The sequence below is a fragment of the Phycodurus eques genome, chromosome 19, assembly GCF_024500275.1.
Source record: "Phycodurus eques isolate BA_2022a chromosome 19, UOR_Pequ_1.1, whole genome shotgun sequence".
Taxonomy (NCBI): domain Eukaryota; kingdom Metazoa; phylum Chordata; class Actinopteri; order Syngnathiformes; family Syngnathidae; genus Phycodurus; species Phycodurus eques.
Window position 1 is genome coordinate 4,657,672 of NC_084543.1, and position 17,631 is coordinate 4,675,302.

Consider the following 17,631-nt stretch of genomic DNA (forward strand, 5'->3'; position numbering starts at 1 on the left):
TATGTGTATGAAAATGAAAGAAAACGGCAGAAAGAAAAATTATGACGGACGGAATCGCGCGTTTTAGGACATTGCAGTCTCCGTTTTGAAGAAAATAATAATGTTTGCTCTGTTGTGTTTGTCTGTCACGCACTCTCACACACACACACACACACACACACACGCTGCGAGACAAGGTGGAGAGGATATAAAAGAGTCAATCATTCCAGGTGTGTTTGCGACAGAACACAGATTGTCTGCAGGGTTTTTGTCTCCAGAGCACTTAATAATGTGTCTGTCAGAGCAATGAGGGCACAAGGATAGACTTATCTTTCTCACACACGCGCGGACAGCGACAGTGGCTGTTTTTGGATGACCTGCGAACCACCTTTTAAAGCAGCCATTCATCTGTTTATCATCCCTTCTTCATGTGCTCCCTGAGCCGGCGTCTCTATTTTTCTTCCAATTGGCTTCACACTCATTCAGACATCTTCCATCTTGCCTTTCACACTTTTATTTCAACACATAATCCCATCTTTTTTTCTTTTTTTTTTTTAAAGCCCCATATAGCGCTAAGCCGTCACCTAAACATCCTGTTTGTGCATTTGTGGTCCGTGGAACAAAATCAATCTAAAGTGGCACGTTTTAGGCCTTTTTTTTTCTGATGTGTAAAGCTTTTACACTGCAGTGGTTCAGCAAATCAGCATGTTGGTGGTGCCTTGAGATACTCCCCATCAAAATGAATTGAAATGCCATTCGTCAATTCCAGCCTCCTCCAAAAAACAAAGTAGCACTCAATAAATGTACTTGAAAAAAACATACAGTACAGTAGTAAGATAAATGAAATGAAATGTAAAGAATTAAACAGTTTTTGCCACATTTTTTGCTCCAATTCAATGGAATCCAACACTGCAACACCGATGCTATTTGATAGCCGATCTATGGCTTTTTTGCATTGTTTTTTTTTTTGTTTTAGCATTATCCGAGACTGACTTTATTAAAGGCAAAGTTATGTGGTTGTTTAAAACACACAATCTGTAACTGTCTTTGTATTATGTTTAGTTTGACAGTAAACCTCAGCTGGGAATGGCATTAAACAGTTTGTACCCTCTTTTTTTGAAGAATTGTCTTGCTCGCAAGTCAAAGTAAAAACTAAAAATGTCCAAACTATCGCTCATATCTTCAAAAACCCGTATCTTAAGACACAACTGTACGTGAATTCTTTTGGGGGGGTTTTGTTAAATTAGGGTCAGAATTCTGTATATCTAATGGCAAATAATCACATTTTGTGTATTTCTGCAGCCCTCCCTCGATCCATTTCTCTCAAAACACGCGCACACGAGGACGCACACAAAGGCTCTTTAGATGCTCTCGCATGCATTTCATCCTCCATCTTCTAAGAAACTGGGTTGAAATCCCACCCAATGTGAAATGTCTGCCACCACATGTTTCGAAGACAATCGGTCGCATATGTGAAATGAGGATTCGCTAACGTCTCCGCTCCTCCTCCTCTTTCTCCCTCCTGTCACCTCGCAGGCGTCGGTACGGACAACACGAGGTAGGTGTCGGCTCGTTGCCTGCTCGCCGAAGTTGCACGGGTGTGTTTTTCAATTTCCTCTCTCGCATGCTCAACTCTGTTTTCAGCTCATTTGTATGGAAAAAACTCCCAAATTATTGGTATATTGTCACTTCCTTTACATGAATCTGCATCTTGGACCTCTAACTGACTTGAATGAAGAAACCAATGGCATGTTCCTCAGTGTACAAAGCTGACTTGTGGAAGTTGAGTGTTTCCTACTGCATATTTGCAACTCACAGATTTTTGGGGAATCTATCCTGAGTTATTCACTGACACCTATTCACTCTTTTGGTGCTCAGGCTGAAGCCTTGTCTATTGAAAGTATTTGCATCGGCGCTGTCTTTGGCATCTTGGTGCCGAGGAACTATAGCGAAGTGTGTTGAGGAGCTTCTTTTCCGCAACATAAAATCAACTGAAACAGACACGCCATACATGACGTTGGGGGTTGGGGTGGCCACACTAGAGATAGAGATATTTTCTGTATTTACCACCCCCCCCATGTCATGTCTGGGGCTCTGTATTATCCTTCATTACATCACACAGATGTATAAATTAGATTTTGTGAGAGCGCTTAATGTCCTCAATTTGTGTTGCCATCTGCTGCTTCTCTTTCCTTCCGGAAGACGCAACAACTCCTACGACCTTCTCTCCTCAGACCTGAGGTACTCTGTCTCTTTTTTGACCTCTTGTTGACTCACTGAGGGAAGTGATTCATGAGCATGTCTGCCTGCTGTGCTCGGTGTGTGCGTCCATCTTGTATTAACAGTCCATTCCTTCCTACAGGAGTTATCCATGGAGTCTGGCATCGACCCAGGTCAGGACTACTATACACAGGATTACTACAACTATGATCACGGGTCAGTAATGCTGTCTTTATGAGTGTGTGGTTAATTCCGGGAATACATTGCTTGTGTCCCTCAAGGTTCTGACCTAAGGCCCTTCATGTTCGCACTACGTATTCTTTCCTTACCATTTTTAAAGATGTCATGCTGACAATAAACGAGATGGCGTGTCTCAATCGCTTAGTGCATGCGCTTGAACAAATAAATGTTTCACCTATAATAGACTCCTCAGTTTCAGTTTACATTCGACGTCATTACAAAATTGACTCATTGGGGATGTTTTTTTTTTCCATTATATCATTATAATATTTTTTCATTTTAATTGGGTATTTATGGAAAACTATCCTTTACCATTATTATAAAATGGAAGTTGTCCAGATAAAAGGCCTTCACTTTAATAAATGTCTGGTAGGCTCTGCAGTTGGGTAATTAGCATTTTCGCTTTCCAGCCTCTGCGGCCGTGTGTATTTCAAATTATTTTCCTCCCTGGCCCCGTCCCTGAGCGAGCTAAAACTTTTCTTGTTGTTGCACTATACTGAAAAGCGATATTTTCCATACATTAATGATGATGATGTGCGTGTGTAAAAACTTTCTTAACTCATCTTCTGTTGGAGAAGCATGGCTGATGAATTAAACAACAAAGGGCGCGGTCAATTGGACGAGACGATGGATTCCCTCCCCAAAGTGTGCTTTCGTGTACGTGTGCGTGCGTGTGAGTGTTCTTCCGCACCCCGACTAACGTCAGTGATGCATTGTATTAGAATTGTATAGAAATTATAATTACAGCTCCAGCTTGTTTTTTTTTTTACAGCCACCCACATTAATACACAATGGCACACTTGCGTGTATACGGTATAGAGAGTGTAAGTTCACCAACTGCAAGGTTCGCTCATTATTTCTTCAGAACCTTCTTCACACTCACGGGCGCAAAGCTAATTCTGTGTAGCAGCACTGCTAATCAGGCAGCCTGCCACGAAGACACACATACACACAAATGCACTCAGACACAGACAATAGGCCAGATGCTGCTGGCTCGGAGCAAAATCCACAAACTCATTTTGGAATGTGTAAATAAACGGGAGCAGCAGAATCACACGGTGCGACCCCGCGGGATTCATATCTAATCGTCGTGTCTGTTGCATTTTTTTTTAGTGTTCAAGCTTTGCTGGGAGAAAAAAGCGCAAACAAAGTACACAACAAAACGCTAACAAACAAAAGTTGCCCACAAACAATGCGCTAACAAACAAAGGCTCTGTCTTTTGCTATCGTTGGAATGTGTGATAAATGGACCTAAATATAAATACAGTACACAGTTTGTCACCGGGGATACATTCCAGACCCACCAACGATACAAAAGAGACCATATAAAAAAACATTTTTACCTGTCCCACGCAATTTTTCAACTTTTTAAGTATTCCTTAGCACCTGCTCTCACTCTGTGGCTCGCACATTTCTCCAAATCAGAGTAAAACTGGCGCATAAAACAAAAGAGCTATTTCAACGCAAATGTTCAACCAGACCATATAATTTGGTCTAATGAAACTCCACTAGCTTAATGCTAACATATCATGTGAAAGTTAACATAGATATGGGAATTAAAAACCTTCAAGCAACTTGTGAAGCAGCAACACGTACAAGCAGAGCATATAAGACGACTCACAGGCATATATTCGCTGCCATCTGTGGGAACAATGAATATCTAATAGCTTAGAAATCTACGCTATAGCAGGTAAATAGTTGAAAAAGCAGATTCACTTCCTGTTTTGCGTTTGTAATGAAGTGACTGATCACGAAATTGTTGCAATAATAACGGAAAGGCTCCAAGGACCAACGTTAGAAACAATGCAGCCTCTTTCTTGCATTTTGATGATGATCATCACTCTTGTCGCCGACAACTACTGACTGCCAACCTGTGACTGTCCCCTGGTGGTTATGAGGGGAAGTACAAGCTGCATATTGACAGCGCATACAGTACTGTATGCGATCCTTTATGGAGGTTAATGGCTGGGAAATCCCTGAAGTAGCTTTTATTGTAAGGTTAAGACTTATTACTTTAGATTTTGTGTCCACGCTGTAAGGATTAGCAGCCTTTACGAGTGAGCTTGTCCTCACTTTAACCCCCAAATCCAGCCTCGATTGTTTACTGACAACATCACCCCCCCCCCACCCCCTCCCACCACCACCTTTTTGCTTTCTTAATGTAATGGGATGGCACAGGCTTGACTGTAAGATGACATAAGGCAACTTTTCTGTCTCCGGAAAGCGAGCCAAAGGACTCCTCGCAGATTTGTTACTTTAATCTCACAGGCATCTACTGCAGCCAGGATATCATCTTTTGTGTGTGCGTGTGTGTGTGTGTGTGTGTGTGTGTGTGTGTGACATCCAGTCTCTGGCTCCAGGGCGCAAGGTCCATAAGCGCTGATACACAACCGCATTTTTTTTTGGCCGACGGAAGCGGGCAACTCTCCCGGAAGCAGCGTGGGATAAAAGGGAGAAAAATTGATTCCAATGTTTTTTTTGGGAGGAGGGGCTAACAAAATGCCCGCTGGCTACAAAATGCTCCTTTTGTGATTAAATCGGGTTTAGTCAGACGTCCGTGAATCACACGGCTGCGCCGCCCTGCACGCCGCCGACATAAGTGGCTCTGGATAATCTTTTGTTTGTCAAGATGATTCCTCTGGTCTTCACCTCTGATTGGTTTAAGCTCCCAGAAAAGGCCGACTCGTTTTCGCACAAATCTCCAATATCCTCCGAGTCTTTGCACATTGCTTCTGTTTTTGATGCTTTTGTGTGCGTCCGCAGCTATGGCCTCCCTCAATACGGCAGTCGGCGGAAGTTGATCTCGCCCTCGGGCCTTTATGATGAATATGGAGAGGTTGTTGTGGACGACGACGGCAGCTACTATTACAGCCCACAGGAGTCCGACGGTGAGGTAAGCAGAGGAGGCTGGAACGGAATGCGAGGTGAAGTGTCCTACTTTCCCACTTAATTAGTTGGATTCAGTCAGTGACATCGAAATGACCCTATTTCAACTTCCACGTGCTTCCCGTACGCTATGGGCCGAACGATACAAGAGCGCCACCTAATGCCGAGCCTGTTTCTTGCGGTCCGATTTAGCCACGTCATCAGTTACGGTAATCCGCTGCCGAGGCCCTTTCTAAAGAGGAATTGGTCTCAAGGAAGTGTGTTGAAGTGATACATCTCGACTGAGAGACAAACGTTGGATGTTGGGGAGGGGCTAAGTTTAGCCTGGGTCGTCAGTGGAAGTTAGGAGAGTTGTTGCCGCATGTACACACGCACCTCAAGTGCATTTTTCAAAAATCCAATAATCTGTACGATACTTATTTTTAAGGGTAATGTTAGACGATGAATTTGTGAATGTGGTCCAAAAAAGAAAAGATTACTGTATTAATGCAATTGTTCATTTCCTTTTCTAAAATATTTGCTCTGGTTTTTGGGACGATGCCTGTATGACAACAGGTTCGGAGACACTTTCAAGGAGGCACATTACGTCCCTACCGCCAGACTCGTCCCCCACCTCCCCACGCCACCGCCAATAAGACCCCTGCGCCCCTCATTACTGACAAAACGCAGCCTGCTGAGGTCGACACAAAGCTTATGAGTTTGGGCACCGCCGGCAAGTTGAGGGCTCTCGTGAGCTCGCTGCTGTCCGGTAAAAGAGCTGTGCGGCCCCCGGCCATCCACCTGCCACGGAACAAAGCCAGAATCAAACCGGTGCAAGTTGAAGGCGGAGGGAGGTTGGAGGAGACAACGGGAGGTGCGGGGAAGGATTTTCAGAAATGGGAGGCAGAGAAGGCAGCTAACGTGGAGGCTGCAAGACAGGAGGAAGACGAAAGGATTGCAGTATGGCGGGCGAGGATCAAGGCAGGTGGAGAAAGATTCAGGCCGGAGCACGGGGGAGCGCTTCCCGGTTTGGTCCCCAACGGCGGTCTCGTCATCGGCAGGAGTTGTCGGCGAGGCTCCGCCGAGGCCGGCCTGCGGAAACAAAAGCTGAACGACGCCCTCGGTCTCATCTCCCTTAACAGAAGAGTCCAAGGTCCGCCGAGGGTGGGCGACGGAGTGTGGCACAGCGGCAGAGACGGAGGAGACGGGAGGGCGAGGAAGATGTACGACTCCGTGGGAGATGTTAGCGTCTCTGCTTTAGTGTCAGCTCGTGGCAGTGGGACAGAGGAGGAGGGGCGGGGGAGGCGGGTAAGAGGGCAGGGCAGCTTTTCGGAAGGATGGCGCACGCGGCCAAAACCGTTTCACCACAAACGTGATTCCGAGTCGGAATTCAGCCCCTCCGACTCGAACGTTCCCAGCTCGAGCGTTTCGACCGAGCGCGAAGAGACCGAATCGGACACGGAAAGCCGGTCGAAGAGCGGGAGCCGGGACGGAGACGGAGACGGAGACTCCGAGAGGGAGTCGGCATCAGAGAGCGACGGGCGGGAAGACTCCGCTGGCGGCAGGGCCGCATTCTCAAGAGGTGACGGTCGCGAGGGTCACGCGAGAAGAGGCGGAACTAATGAACATTTGGGCCGGAAGAGCGAGACAGAAGCCAGATACTCTTCAGTTTCTAAGCCAAAAACTCATCGAGACTCTTCGAATGAAGACCAACAAGTGGAGTCACCCCCGCTGACCGTGGCGCTCTCGGACGCTTTGTCGCCCATTTTGGAAGACGCCGAGGAGGAGACGAGCGCCTAGGAACGAATTACTCAGCGGGAAGAGGACAAGGAGCGAGATGCGCACCTCTTCTCCGTCAAGATTTTGTTCTTTGGCAATAAGTAAGATTTTGGGTGTGCTGCCGTGACCTGCGTGCAACTACTCGAAGCCTCTTTGCTTTTTCTTGTTTTGGGTTTTTTTTTTGGCATGTTGTCTTCCTATCCTCTCACCACAGTTGATCAGTCCAAAAAAAAAAATGTTTCAACCAAGCAGTTCAGTACGGCCACAAGATTTGGCTGTGTGGTGTGTTTGCTGTGTGGACGAATTCAAATATTATCAAATGACGAGTTAGGGTTAGGGTTAAGAGGTTAGCGTTCTCGACCTTTTTACACCGACTTCACGAGTACGTCCAAGCGGCAAGAGCTCAGATGGCACCGCTAGGAAACAAACCCTTCGATGTCATTTGACCAAGGCAGAGTGATTTGGGGAAAAAAAAACAAAACAAAAAACCAAAAAACAGGGTAAATAGCTAGAATGGTGATTTTAGACTTCTTTTCTACTGCTGTAGTTTGAATGTGAGTCGAAAAGAACATGAGGTAAATTGCTCGGAAGGAAAGATGAAATTTACCGCCGTCATTTACATTTCAGTAGGTAGGTGGATTCAGAAATCGACATGGTGGAAATTCAGACATAATTAGCCATGTCCGAGAGACCGGCTGATCATTGGACTTTCCGGTAGCTCGGATGCAGTAAATGGTGCAGACACGATGGAGGTTTTGTTCCCAATCGTTTCCTTTCGTGGCTACTCCTCTCCCAGGCCGTTTTGCGATATTCCCTGCACTACTATTTACCAACCCACAGATTCGGCTGGTGTAATTTAGGGAAAGGTTACAAAAACCGCAAGATTTGTCATCATTTTCAGTTCAGATCAGCAAAAATCACTCATTTTTTTTGCCCCCCCCGGAAGAAGCTCGACGCCTCACATTTACAAATGTCATGAAAAGGTCGACTGACTAGTGTCCGTGTCCATTTTTCAGCATGGCAATCGAAAGCGCCGGATCAAGTTGGTGTTGGACCGCGAGTACGAGACCAGCTCCACCGGTGACGACAGCGCCCCAGAACCTCAACGCGGTCGCTCCACCTCCACCTTCAACAACCACACCGTCAACGGCGGCCTCTACGTGGGTCAGAACGGCTCCGTAATCCGCACCCGACGTTCCGCAACGCCCGTTAACAGCAAGCCCCCGTCGCCCGCCTTCAGCTCACGGCTGGCTAAGCACTTTAAAAAACTGGACAAAATGGCCGCCACGCTGGAAGAGAAATTGCCCTCGAACAGCCCCAGGACTGCGGCAGAGGGCTGCGTCAAAACCCTGCGCACCTTCAAGAGCTCGGGGCCTGCCGCCCCGGCGAGTCCCTCTTTCACCAACTGCGACATCCATAAGACGGTCAACGTGTTCGACACTCGACAGTCCAGCAGTTCGTCAGAGTCGGCCAGCAACACGGGCCCCGAGCAGCCCTCCGACGCGAACGGGGGGGCCGACGAGGGACCGCGCCATGGGAAGAGCGAGGACAGAGAACTGGGAGAGCGCGAGAGAGAGTCCGGAGTGGACGGCAGCAACAGCGAGGCTGACGAAGGCCTGGTCATGAGAGATCTTCCCAGGTGTCCCAGCGAGAAGACGCAGTCGGACCAGGAGGAGCTTTGGATGGGGCCGTGGAACGACCTCCACATCCCTATGACCAAACTATGACTGATACCCTCACACGTCACAACAGTCTTCAGTCACAAGAACTTCATTTGTGCTTCAAAATAAACACGTGGAAAGGAAAAGAAAAACACGCTAATCAGCATGTCGAAAGACTTTTAGGCGACAAAATGCAGACAGGAGTTGATTATTTTTTCTGAACCTTTCAACTGTGTTACAGCTGAAGAAGTCAAATAAGTCATCAAAAGTTGCCTTCTATTTGATCTTTGTGGAACGCTATTTCTTTCCCGTTCAGTGTCACAGCTCATCTCGAAATTGTCCGACTCTTTGCATCGACTCGTGAAGTCTTGTATGATCTTTGTCAAGGTGCTTGGCAAACGTTAGAAAATAATAAAAATGTCAGCCAATGACACTCGTAAGCATATGCGCATGTTTCACCTTTATGGAATTCAAATTGACGAGACTACACTTTTTAAAGGTACAATGAAATTGTTTTTAACTCGCACCCTGCAAGCTAGCGATATTTTTTTCCCAAAGTAGTGCAAGGAAGAATTGATAAACAAGATAAGCTTACTTAGCTTAACATTCAAGTTAGCTTTTTAACATGAACACCAATGGAAGTAACACAACTCCAAGTAGCTCAGATGTAGTTAGCATGTTGTATTTTTATTATTCCACTATGCAACAAATCAACAAATATCCATCCAATGAAGAAATTCAAGTAACAGACAACCTTCGACATCATCATCATGGCGAATGTTAACGTACGTCATTACGGAAATGAGCGTGTACTAAGTCAACAGTTGACAAGAGTGTCAGTGGACATATATAGTGAATACACTACTAAAATATGAAAAATAGTGTTCATTTTGTCCATTTAGCCAACCTATTTAGAAAAAAAAAAAAAGGAATTGGGTGAAACTCCAGAACTGAAATATGAATAGTTGAATTGATAGTTGCCTACTATTTACACCATCAATAAAGACAATCTCCTTTTTCAATGCATTCAAATAAATAAAAACGACACAAACATCCATGAAATAAAATATAACAGTTAAATGCCAACCAGGGCTTTAAATGTCAAATAAATAACATATGTCAAACTTTAAGAAACAATAACAATACATTCAGGGGGGAAATAAGAGTTGACAAATAACATAAAATTGAAGCGACCATAGGACAGAATCCCTTCCTGCTTTAGTTAATAGTATTAGTCCAAATGCAAGTATTAAAAAAAAAAAAATGCCAAAATTATTATGTGGGCCCTACTTAGATTTAATGATCCACTTTTAGGCCCCGACCCGTGCGACAACAGAATAAGTATTTCATATTTCATGTGAACTAAAGGGTTTAATTCTTTTGTCTATTCTTAACCTTGATAAATAAAAAATAATAATCGTACTTTCAACGCATAAAAATGAATTGCGTTTTGATGTTGAAATACGAATTAATACCAAACTTCAACGCTAAAAAAAACCGACCTGTAATAACATTGCAACAGTCTTCCATGATGCTATTTAGTGTTAATATATTGTAGTGTATTTTTATTTTATTTTGTTACGCAAACAAGAACATTTATGAACGAAAAATGTAAATTGTGAAAATGCTACATATCAAAAACAGGGTAAACTGGCCCCAAATATGTTGTTTAAATGTCTAAGACAATTACGAACATACTGTAGTCGTAATCAGTACGGATTCATCAAATGAATTCAAACTCAAAAAGAGAAACCTTATAAAGTCAAACCAAATAAAACATTTCAGGTTTGGGCTCTGGAATAAAAGTTTTCAACTGGGCTGAAATCTAAAGAAATAAATAGGATGATTTTTTTTCTAATTTTTTTTTTAAACCGTCCAATCAAATTCAAGCCTCTCGAAAGCAACGCAAAAAAATACAAAAAAAATGTACCGAAAAACAAAATGTGCAAAATACTGTTTGATGACCTCTATGCTGCATTTCTCTTAAGATTTAGCCCTAAAATTGACCTCTGACTCATTTCTATTTTCTTATTATTCTTGCTATTTGTTTAAAAATACGTACAGCGGTGCCTTGAGATACAAGTGACCCGACTTAAGACTTTTTCAAGATACAAAGCCTTCACTCGGCAGATTTTTTTCCTCCACCGAAGAACGACTAACCTTACTGCTGTACTGAGGAGCTCAGAGCGTCTCCATGTACAGTATAGCCGCATGTCTGTTATACTGCCTCCAGGTGGCCAAGGCGCGCACACCAGAAGGAGCAGCACAATGTCCAAGAAAATGGGACAAAAACAGTTTAACACCTTTACATTCTAATGACGTCATTACTGTATGTTTTTATAACATACAATATCATAAGAGTGCTATATTTCTTATTAAGAAAACATTGAAAACATTTTGTTGGTTTTTGCAGGTGGATGGAACGGATGGATTATTGTTATTTTCATTCATTTAAATGAGCGTTGTCATGGAACGAATTAACCTTGTATCTCCAGGCACCACTTATTATTGTTCGTATGACTTTGTTTTCTTTCTAAAGGTGAAGTAACAGAACCAAAGTCCACAAGAAATGAGCTGCCGATCACACAGCCACGAAATTGAAAAACACAAATCAAAAACGAGTGCTACATTTTGGAGCTTGCCAGTAACTGCAAAATACAATTCATCTAAAAGGACCTTAAAAGCGAATGTCAATATTTAGTGTACTACTTTGCCTTTAAATGTGCATTTTTTGACACGTTTGTCCCTTTGCTGCCCAAAATGTGCTCTCACGGTACAGTACAGTGACACAGTAAAACAGGAAGTAAACAAGCCAGCTCGTCTTTCTTGTCTCCGAACTTTTCTCCTCCTTCTTCCGTCTCGCTAGCGCGGCCTCCGTCGCCATAAATCGTCTCTGACTCCGAACACGGAACGTCCTGGACACGGAGCCGTCGCTCATCCGGGTCAGCTCTGCGTACGCTCCTTCAAGCAAGCAAGAAAAACGGCCGCGAGGCTGTCACCTAAAACCTTCACGACGACGAGGGGGGAGGTGGGGGGGGGGGGAGGCAAACGATCTCTCTCTCTCTCTCTCCGGGTTTCATTTGTGGATCTTCCAGTTCTGGAGGAGGCGAAGCTTCCACGCCGCTGGGCTGAGAGAGGAGGCGGGGAAGCCGTCGGGTCTTTGCTGACCTCCGCTGGGCGAGGGAGACGAGGCCCGGAGGAGACGTCCTGCCCCGACCCTGCTCTCTGCCATCCACGCCCTCAGCCCGCTGCCCGCACACGTGTACCCTGCAAAAGGTGGCAAGTGTTCATCAAACACACACACACAAACACAAACACACAATACTCACAGGTCGCTTTATTAAGAACGCCAGCACGATCAAATGATATACAAGAGTTATTTCATCAGGTGATCCACTTAGAACTAAAGTGGGCTAACTCCATTTTTAAGGGTAAAAATGATTCGAAAAAGGCATTTCAGATGGATACTAGTGCAAATTAAGGTTGAGTTTCAAATTTAGAATTTTCTTGCTTCATCAGTGCAACTGAGAATCACAAATGATTGACGATGACTGAGAAAGTGTTTGTACACGTCAATGTGATTTATCATCTTTGACACAAGTGTGGACTTAGATTAAAATCACTACTGCAGTAAACCCCCAAACTAGTAATCCTAGTTTATTTCTTTTCTTTCAGGCAACCTAGATGATACTGACTGGTCCAATCTATGAAACTAATGATGATATATTTGGCAAAATGCCCAAATCTGTGGAGAGAGGAAAAAAAAAAAAAAAAAAAGAAAGACTCATTGCCATATAAATCTCCAAGCTATATACCCCCCAGATTTTATTGCACGACATAAAACTTTAAATCACGCTCCTGCAAAATGGGAAAAAAATGAGTTATCCACCTTAGTACTCAGTGGCTCAATTGTGCCTTTACAAAGCAGCTCACGTTTGAAATGTTTTTTTGTTTTTTTTAATATATAAATACAGTGGACCCCTATTATTCACAGGGGACCGGGCCAGACCGCAAGTATTGAAAATCTGTAAATAATTGACACCCATACAATTGCCTTTTTTTTGTTTTTTTGTTTTAGATTATTATTAGTTTAAACCGCCCTCGCGGTTAGGGTTAAAACTAGAGGGGGGGTGGGGGGTGGGGGGGGTCCTTTGTTCCTGAAAAACTCACCCATTCAGTTTTTGTGCTGAGGCCAGTGCAATAACAGTACTGCTTTGGCGCCATCTGGTGGCATTATGTTACCAAATAACTACATTGGCGTGAGTTGAGGAGCTTCGTTTAGACAAAAATAGTTGTTTGCCACCATCTTGTGGCATTTTAGGCAATTACAAAACCTTTTGGGGAGGATGTCAACTGTATATTTTCATGGGGGTCCGCTATATTGTTAAAGAAATCTCTCTTGACAGTGTCAATTCAAGCGAAACGGTTGTTTTTTTTGGTAAAGGCAGAATATTTGACACAGCTCTTGTATGGCTGTCATTACAAAGCACATGTACCTATTGTTGACCACTGATGTCATAAAAGTTATATAGGTTGGTTAGAGTTAGCAGGTCAACTTTGTATGGCGTGTACCGTATTGGTAGGAACACACGCAGGTGATTCTTTAAGAAATCCTTAAACACACTTGATTTTTCAGTTTTCAGGTTGAGGTTGTTAGACGAGGATGCAGGACAATACCTCTGCTGCACTTTCCCATGCACAGACCGGAGTGTGAGGCTCACTCGTGCAGCTCGGTCAACGCCACGCAGCATGCAGCTCTCTCGTCCTTACTGTGGGCGGCGCCGTCCGCCGCCACGCCCGTCGTCATGCCGCGACTGCGGCTCGTCAACTTCTTCAGCTCGCTGGCGAACGACATCACCTTCTTCTTGTCCTCGCGCACCACCTGCACGCACACACACACACACACACACACACACTATAGATGAGATGTCATTATTTAGTGCAGGTACTGTAGCTGGCCAATGACAACAAATCATCTTAAATAGATTTTTAAAAATGCCATTAATCCATTCCTGCACCCGAAAAAAACTATTTTTTTGGTAATGTTCGTCAATAAATAAAAACAGTACTCTATAATATTGCACTTTATAAAAACATACAGTAATGACAGTTAAATAGAATGTCTTTGCTTCAATTCAATGGTTATTGTGCTACTCCTAATGTATCCATCCATTTTCCATCAGTAAGCAGCAGTAATATTTAAAATATTTTCGCAGAGGATAAAGAATATATGCCTGTGAGTATTGTTGCTTCATCATTTTTTTTCCATCGGTTGCTAAAAAGGTTATAACACTGCGAAATAGATACTATTCTTCAGCCCGTCAATGGCATTTTGCAGCGTTTATTAGCATTAAGCTAGCGAAAGGCGAACCCGTGCGCTTGTTTGAAATACACAACATGTAATTGTCTTTGTTTTGTTCAGTTTGACAGTAAACTTGATAAATAATAAACATCTCAAAGCCTCTTTTTGAAGAATTGTTCACTATGGACCAAACTGCTGCTTGTTGGGAAGTCAACTGAGTTGAGTTCACTGGCACCCAAACATTGAAAAACATGCAAAAGTGGAGATGCCCGCAAGCACATACAGTACATCCTCTATATCACGACTTTTTCGGACTGAAGCTACAGTCACCTGCTCTTTGAGCTTGAGGATGAACTTCCCCGCCCCCCTCCAGCGACTTTGCGCGTGATAGACGCACTCCTGATCCAGAAGCACGCGCTGGACGGGCTTGGCGGCGGACGACTTCTTGGAGCCGGCGTCCTTGGTCACCTCCTCCATGAGGACGTAGTCGCTGGGGTTGGGGTTGGACAGGATGCTGTATGAGTATTTGGCCTTGGACAGAGTCTGAAGGCGGGGGGAAAAAAATAGGAGATGGCAGGTTTAGAACCCTCCGGAACCTTCTGGAAACGGAACTTCGCGTACTCTTCCTAACCTGCTGTATGATGTCCTGTGCGGAACTGTAGCGCGGAGCCTTGATGACGGTGTGAGGCTGCTCGGGAGACACCTCGTGCACCTGAACAAAAAACACGTCCTCCTCGAAGCCGCCTTCTCCTCTTCCTCCTCCTCCTCCTCCTCCTCCTCCCACAGCGATCACGTCCTCTTCACCCTCCGCCGCCGCATTCTTCTCGTTTAGATTCTAACACAAGCACAGAGATCGCATCAGGAGCTGCCCAGGAGCACGGGACACTTCATTAAGTACACCTGCATGATGAAACCCAATCCAAAATGATGCCCTTACAAAGCTAATAATTCTTTCTTGAGTATTCCTAATATTGTGATTACTGTACAAAGTATTAGAATCAGCTCTCAGCTTGAAGTGAACGCAACCTATTGGCAATTTCTATTCACCTATTCAAGTAGCAATTGGTGTCAAGGAAGTACTGTATGTTGAGGTGATACATCTCAACTGAGAAACAAAAATTGTTGTTAGTAGAATTTTGCAAGTATTCGTCTCATATGTAGGTTTTTGCTCTTTTCCCCAAAAAATAAATAAGGGGGGGGGGCCAACAATGACTTGCCGTTTTTCCACAATTCGCAGCACGGCTATGTTGTTATTGATACCTTCATATCTCTGACACTGATCATAATGCCGACTATATGAGCTGTGATGATGAGTTGCAACCACAAGGGAGAGCTGTGCCCTCAGTTATCTGTGCGCGTTGTGTACCTCCTCTCTGGTCTGGAGACAGATCCTCCCCACGTAGCCGTCCTCGGCGTCCCAACCGGAAACCACTCGGACCAGCGCCTCGTCAGGCGCGAGGGGCCGACGCTGAGCGCAGCGCTTGGCCTCGCTGCGCTCCTTAGACAGGGGAAGCTTCTCCTCGCACAGGAAGCAGTCGGCCGCGTTTCCCTCGGAGGTGACAAGCTAAGAGGAAGTGGGGTAGTTCAGTGAGTGTCGCGAGGTCTGAATATGTGAAATTACATGCTATGAAAACGGTACGGACCGTGTCTAACAGTTGTTTGCTCGTTGTGTGCTCCGTGATGGAGAACACGGTGAAAGGTTCTGGTCCAGGTGCTCCGTGTAGCGTCACTCTGTGCTGTTGGGACGCGTGCTTCTCCTCCGGGCTGAAGAGCTTGAGCAACAACACGAGGGAAGACAAAACAAATTCACGAGAAACATTCACATTCAAATTACAGCGTACAGTATTCTGATTGAAGATTGCAATACGAATTTCACAGATCAAGTCATCCATTTTCATCCATCTCGGGGCCGCCACATTGGGCAATATCGCCCTCTGCTGTCGACCAAAATGATCGTCACAACTGCTCCCGCGTTTGCGTCGCGAACGTCACATGACCAAACTTGGAAAACGGGTAGCGGACTTCCTGTGTATGCCACGGTCACTGGCATAACTACGGATTGATGACCTGGTGGTTTGGGTTCAAACTTGTTTATTTTTTACGATATCATGTGTCTCACTTGGGACGAGGAACACGTGCCGCCCGTTTCTTCAACTCTTTTGCTGTAGATGAACAAGCTGGACACTTCCATCGGCTCGTTGTGCTGCGTTCTCAATTGCACGTGTCTATAACCTGATGAATAAAACAAAACAATATCACCAGACAAGACGTTAGGTGGCGTAGAAGTGCCGTTCCGTCACCTTCGTCTCACGTGGTCCCGACCTGGTTTGAGAGCCCTCAGGGGCAGCGTCCTCTGAGCGGTGGTCTGCGAGCTGTTGTTCTCCACCACGGCGAAGCGCAGGAAGCAGAGCTCCTCGAAGTGCACGCTAAACTGGAAGCGCTCGCTCCACATGGGGTTGAGCGTGTTGCGGTGGATGGGCTTGCTGCGGAAGTGGCAGCTGTCGCCCGGCGTGCCCAGGACGTCCACCTCGACGCAGGGGCTGCCCGAGCCGTTGGCCGGACACACGTTCTGACCGGACACGATCTGAGAGGAGAGCAAGACGCCTGTTATTAAATAACAGTCATTCGTGCCACACCCTAGACGGTATACCCGAGCCTCGTAAGTGGTATCGGTGTCGTAGTATCGGAGCATTTTTTTTCAAGTGCACGTACAGCATCCCTCATCCCGAATGATCAGCGATTAGCCCACCGTAATGGATTGAAACTCAACGGACATCTTTACTTTGCATACTGATGAAGAGCTAATGAAACCCTAACCCTGGATTTTATTTACATTATGCAATTATTAATTTTGAATTTATATTTACATTGTGTGGTCTATAAACTGAGTACATGTGATGGAAACTTGAGCAAAGAGTTGATAATGACTATGATTTAAAAAAAAAAAAATAAAAAAAAGATTTTAAATGTAACTAAATGCAAAAATGGCGGCACGGTGACCGACTGGTTAGAGCGTCTGCCTTACAGTTCTGAGGACCGGGGTTCAAATCCCGGCCCCGCCTGTGTGGCGTTTGCATGTTCTCCCCGTGCCTGCGTGGGTTTTCTCCGGGCATTCCGGTTTCCTCCCACATCCCAAAAACATGGGTGCGAGGTTAATTGAAGACTCTAAATTGCCCGTAGGTGTGAATGTGAGTGCGAATGGTTGTTTGTTTCCATGTGCCCTGCGATTGGCTGGCGACCGGTTCAGGGTGTACCCCGCCCGCCTCCCGCCCCAAGACAGCTGGGATAGGCTCCGGCGCTCCCGCGATAAGCGGCTCAGAGAATGGATGGATGGATAAATGCAAAAATGCATATTGTATTTTAAATATTTTTATTCGATTTGTGTATTATGTATTGTGACAATGTCACGATGGTATACATTTCAATGAATTTACCCAGCATATTTAACGGAAACACAATTTTGACAGATGAGCACTGATTTTTCCTTTTTAAAGTTTTAATCAGGATTATCTACTAATTATCGTTGATTCAATGGATGTAGAATTTTATTTTGTTTTATTTGAAATCATTGCTACATTATTCATA

The 17,631-nt window shown here is 44.9% G+C and overlaps 2 protein-coding genes across 5 annotated transcripts in view; one reads left to right on the top strand and one right to left on the bottom strand.

Moving 5' to 3' along the window:
• LOC133417870 (protocadherin-15-like) overlaps window positions 1-9,178 on the top strand; it is a 101,238-nt gene extending 92,060 nt beyond the window's left edge. Inside the window, exons 36-40 of the mRNA XM_061706061.1 lie at window positions 1,516-1,537; window positions 2,182-2,220; window positions 2,342-2,415; window positions 5,203-5,332; window positions 8,100-9,178. Of these exons, the coding sequence (XP_061562045.1) occupies window positions 1,516-1,537; window positions 2,182-2,220; window positions 2,342-2,415; window positions 5,203-5,332; window positions 8,100-8,810 (976 nt within the window). The 3' untranslated portion in view covers window positions 8,811-9,178. The remainder of the gene's footprint in view (window positions 1-1,515; window positions 1,538-2,181; window positions 2,221-2,341; window positions 2,416-5,202; window positions 5,333-8,099) is intronic.
• Window positions 9,179-11,925: 2,747 nt separating this feature from the next.
• Window positions 11,926-17,631, bottom strand: part of plce1 (phospholipase C, epsilon 1) — a 58,727-nt gene continuing 53,021 nt past the window's right edge. For 3 of the 4 annotated variants that reach the window (XM_061706145.1, XM_061706143.1, XM_061706144.1), the window contains 8 exons: window positions 16,369-16,630; window positions 16,166-16,278; window positions 15,690-15,818; window positions 15,413-15,610; window positions 14,678-14,881; window positions 14,377-14,589; window positions 13,422-13,626; window positions 11,926-12,011 (listed from right to left, as the gene is read on the bottom strand). In XM_061706145.1, the coding sequence (XP_061562129.1) occupies window positions 13,462-13,626; window positions 14,377-14,589; window positions 14,678-14,881; window positions 15,413-15,610; window positions 15,690-15,818; window positions 16,166-16,278; window positions 16,369-16,630 (1,284 nt within the window). In that variant the 3' untranslated portion in view covers window positions 11,926-12,011; window positions 13,422-13,461. Of the gene's footprint in view, window positions 12,012-13,421; window positions 13,627-14,376; window positions 14,590-14,677; window positions 14,882-15,412; window positions 15,611-15,689; window positions 15,819-16,165; window positions 16,279-16,346; window positions 16,631-17,631 lie in introns of those variants that run through there. The other variant, XM_061706146.1, reaches the window with a different exon arrangement.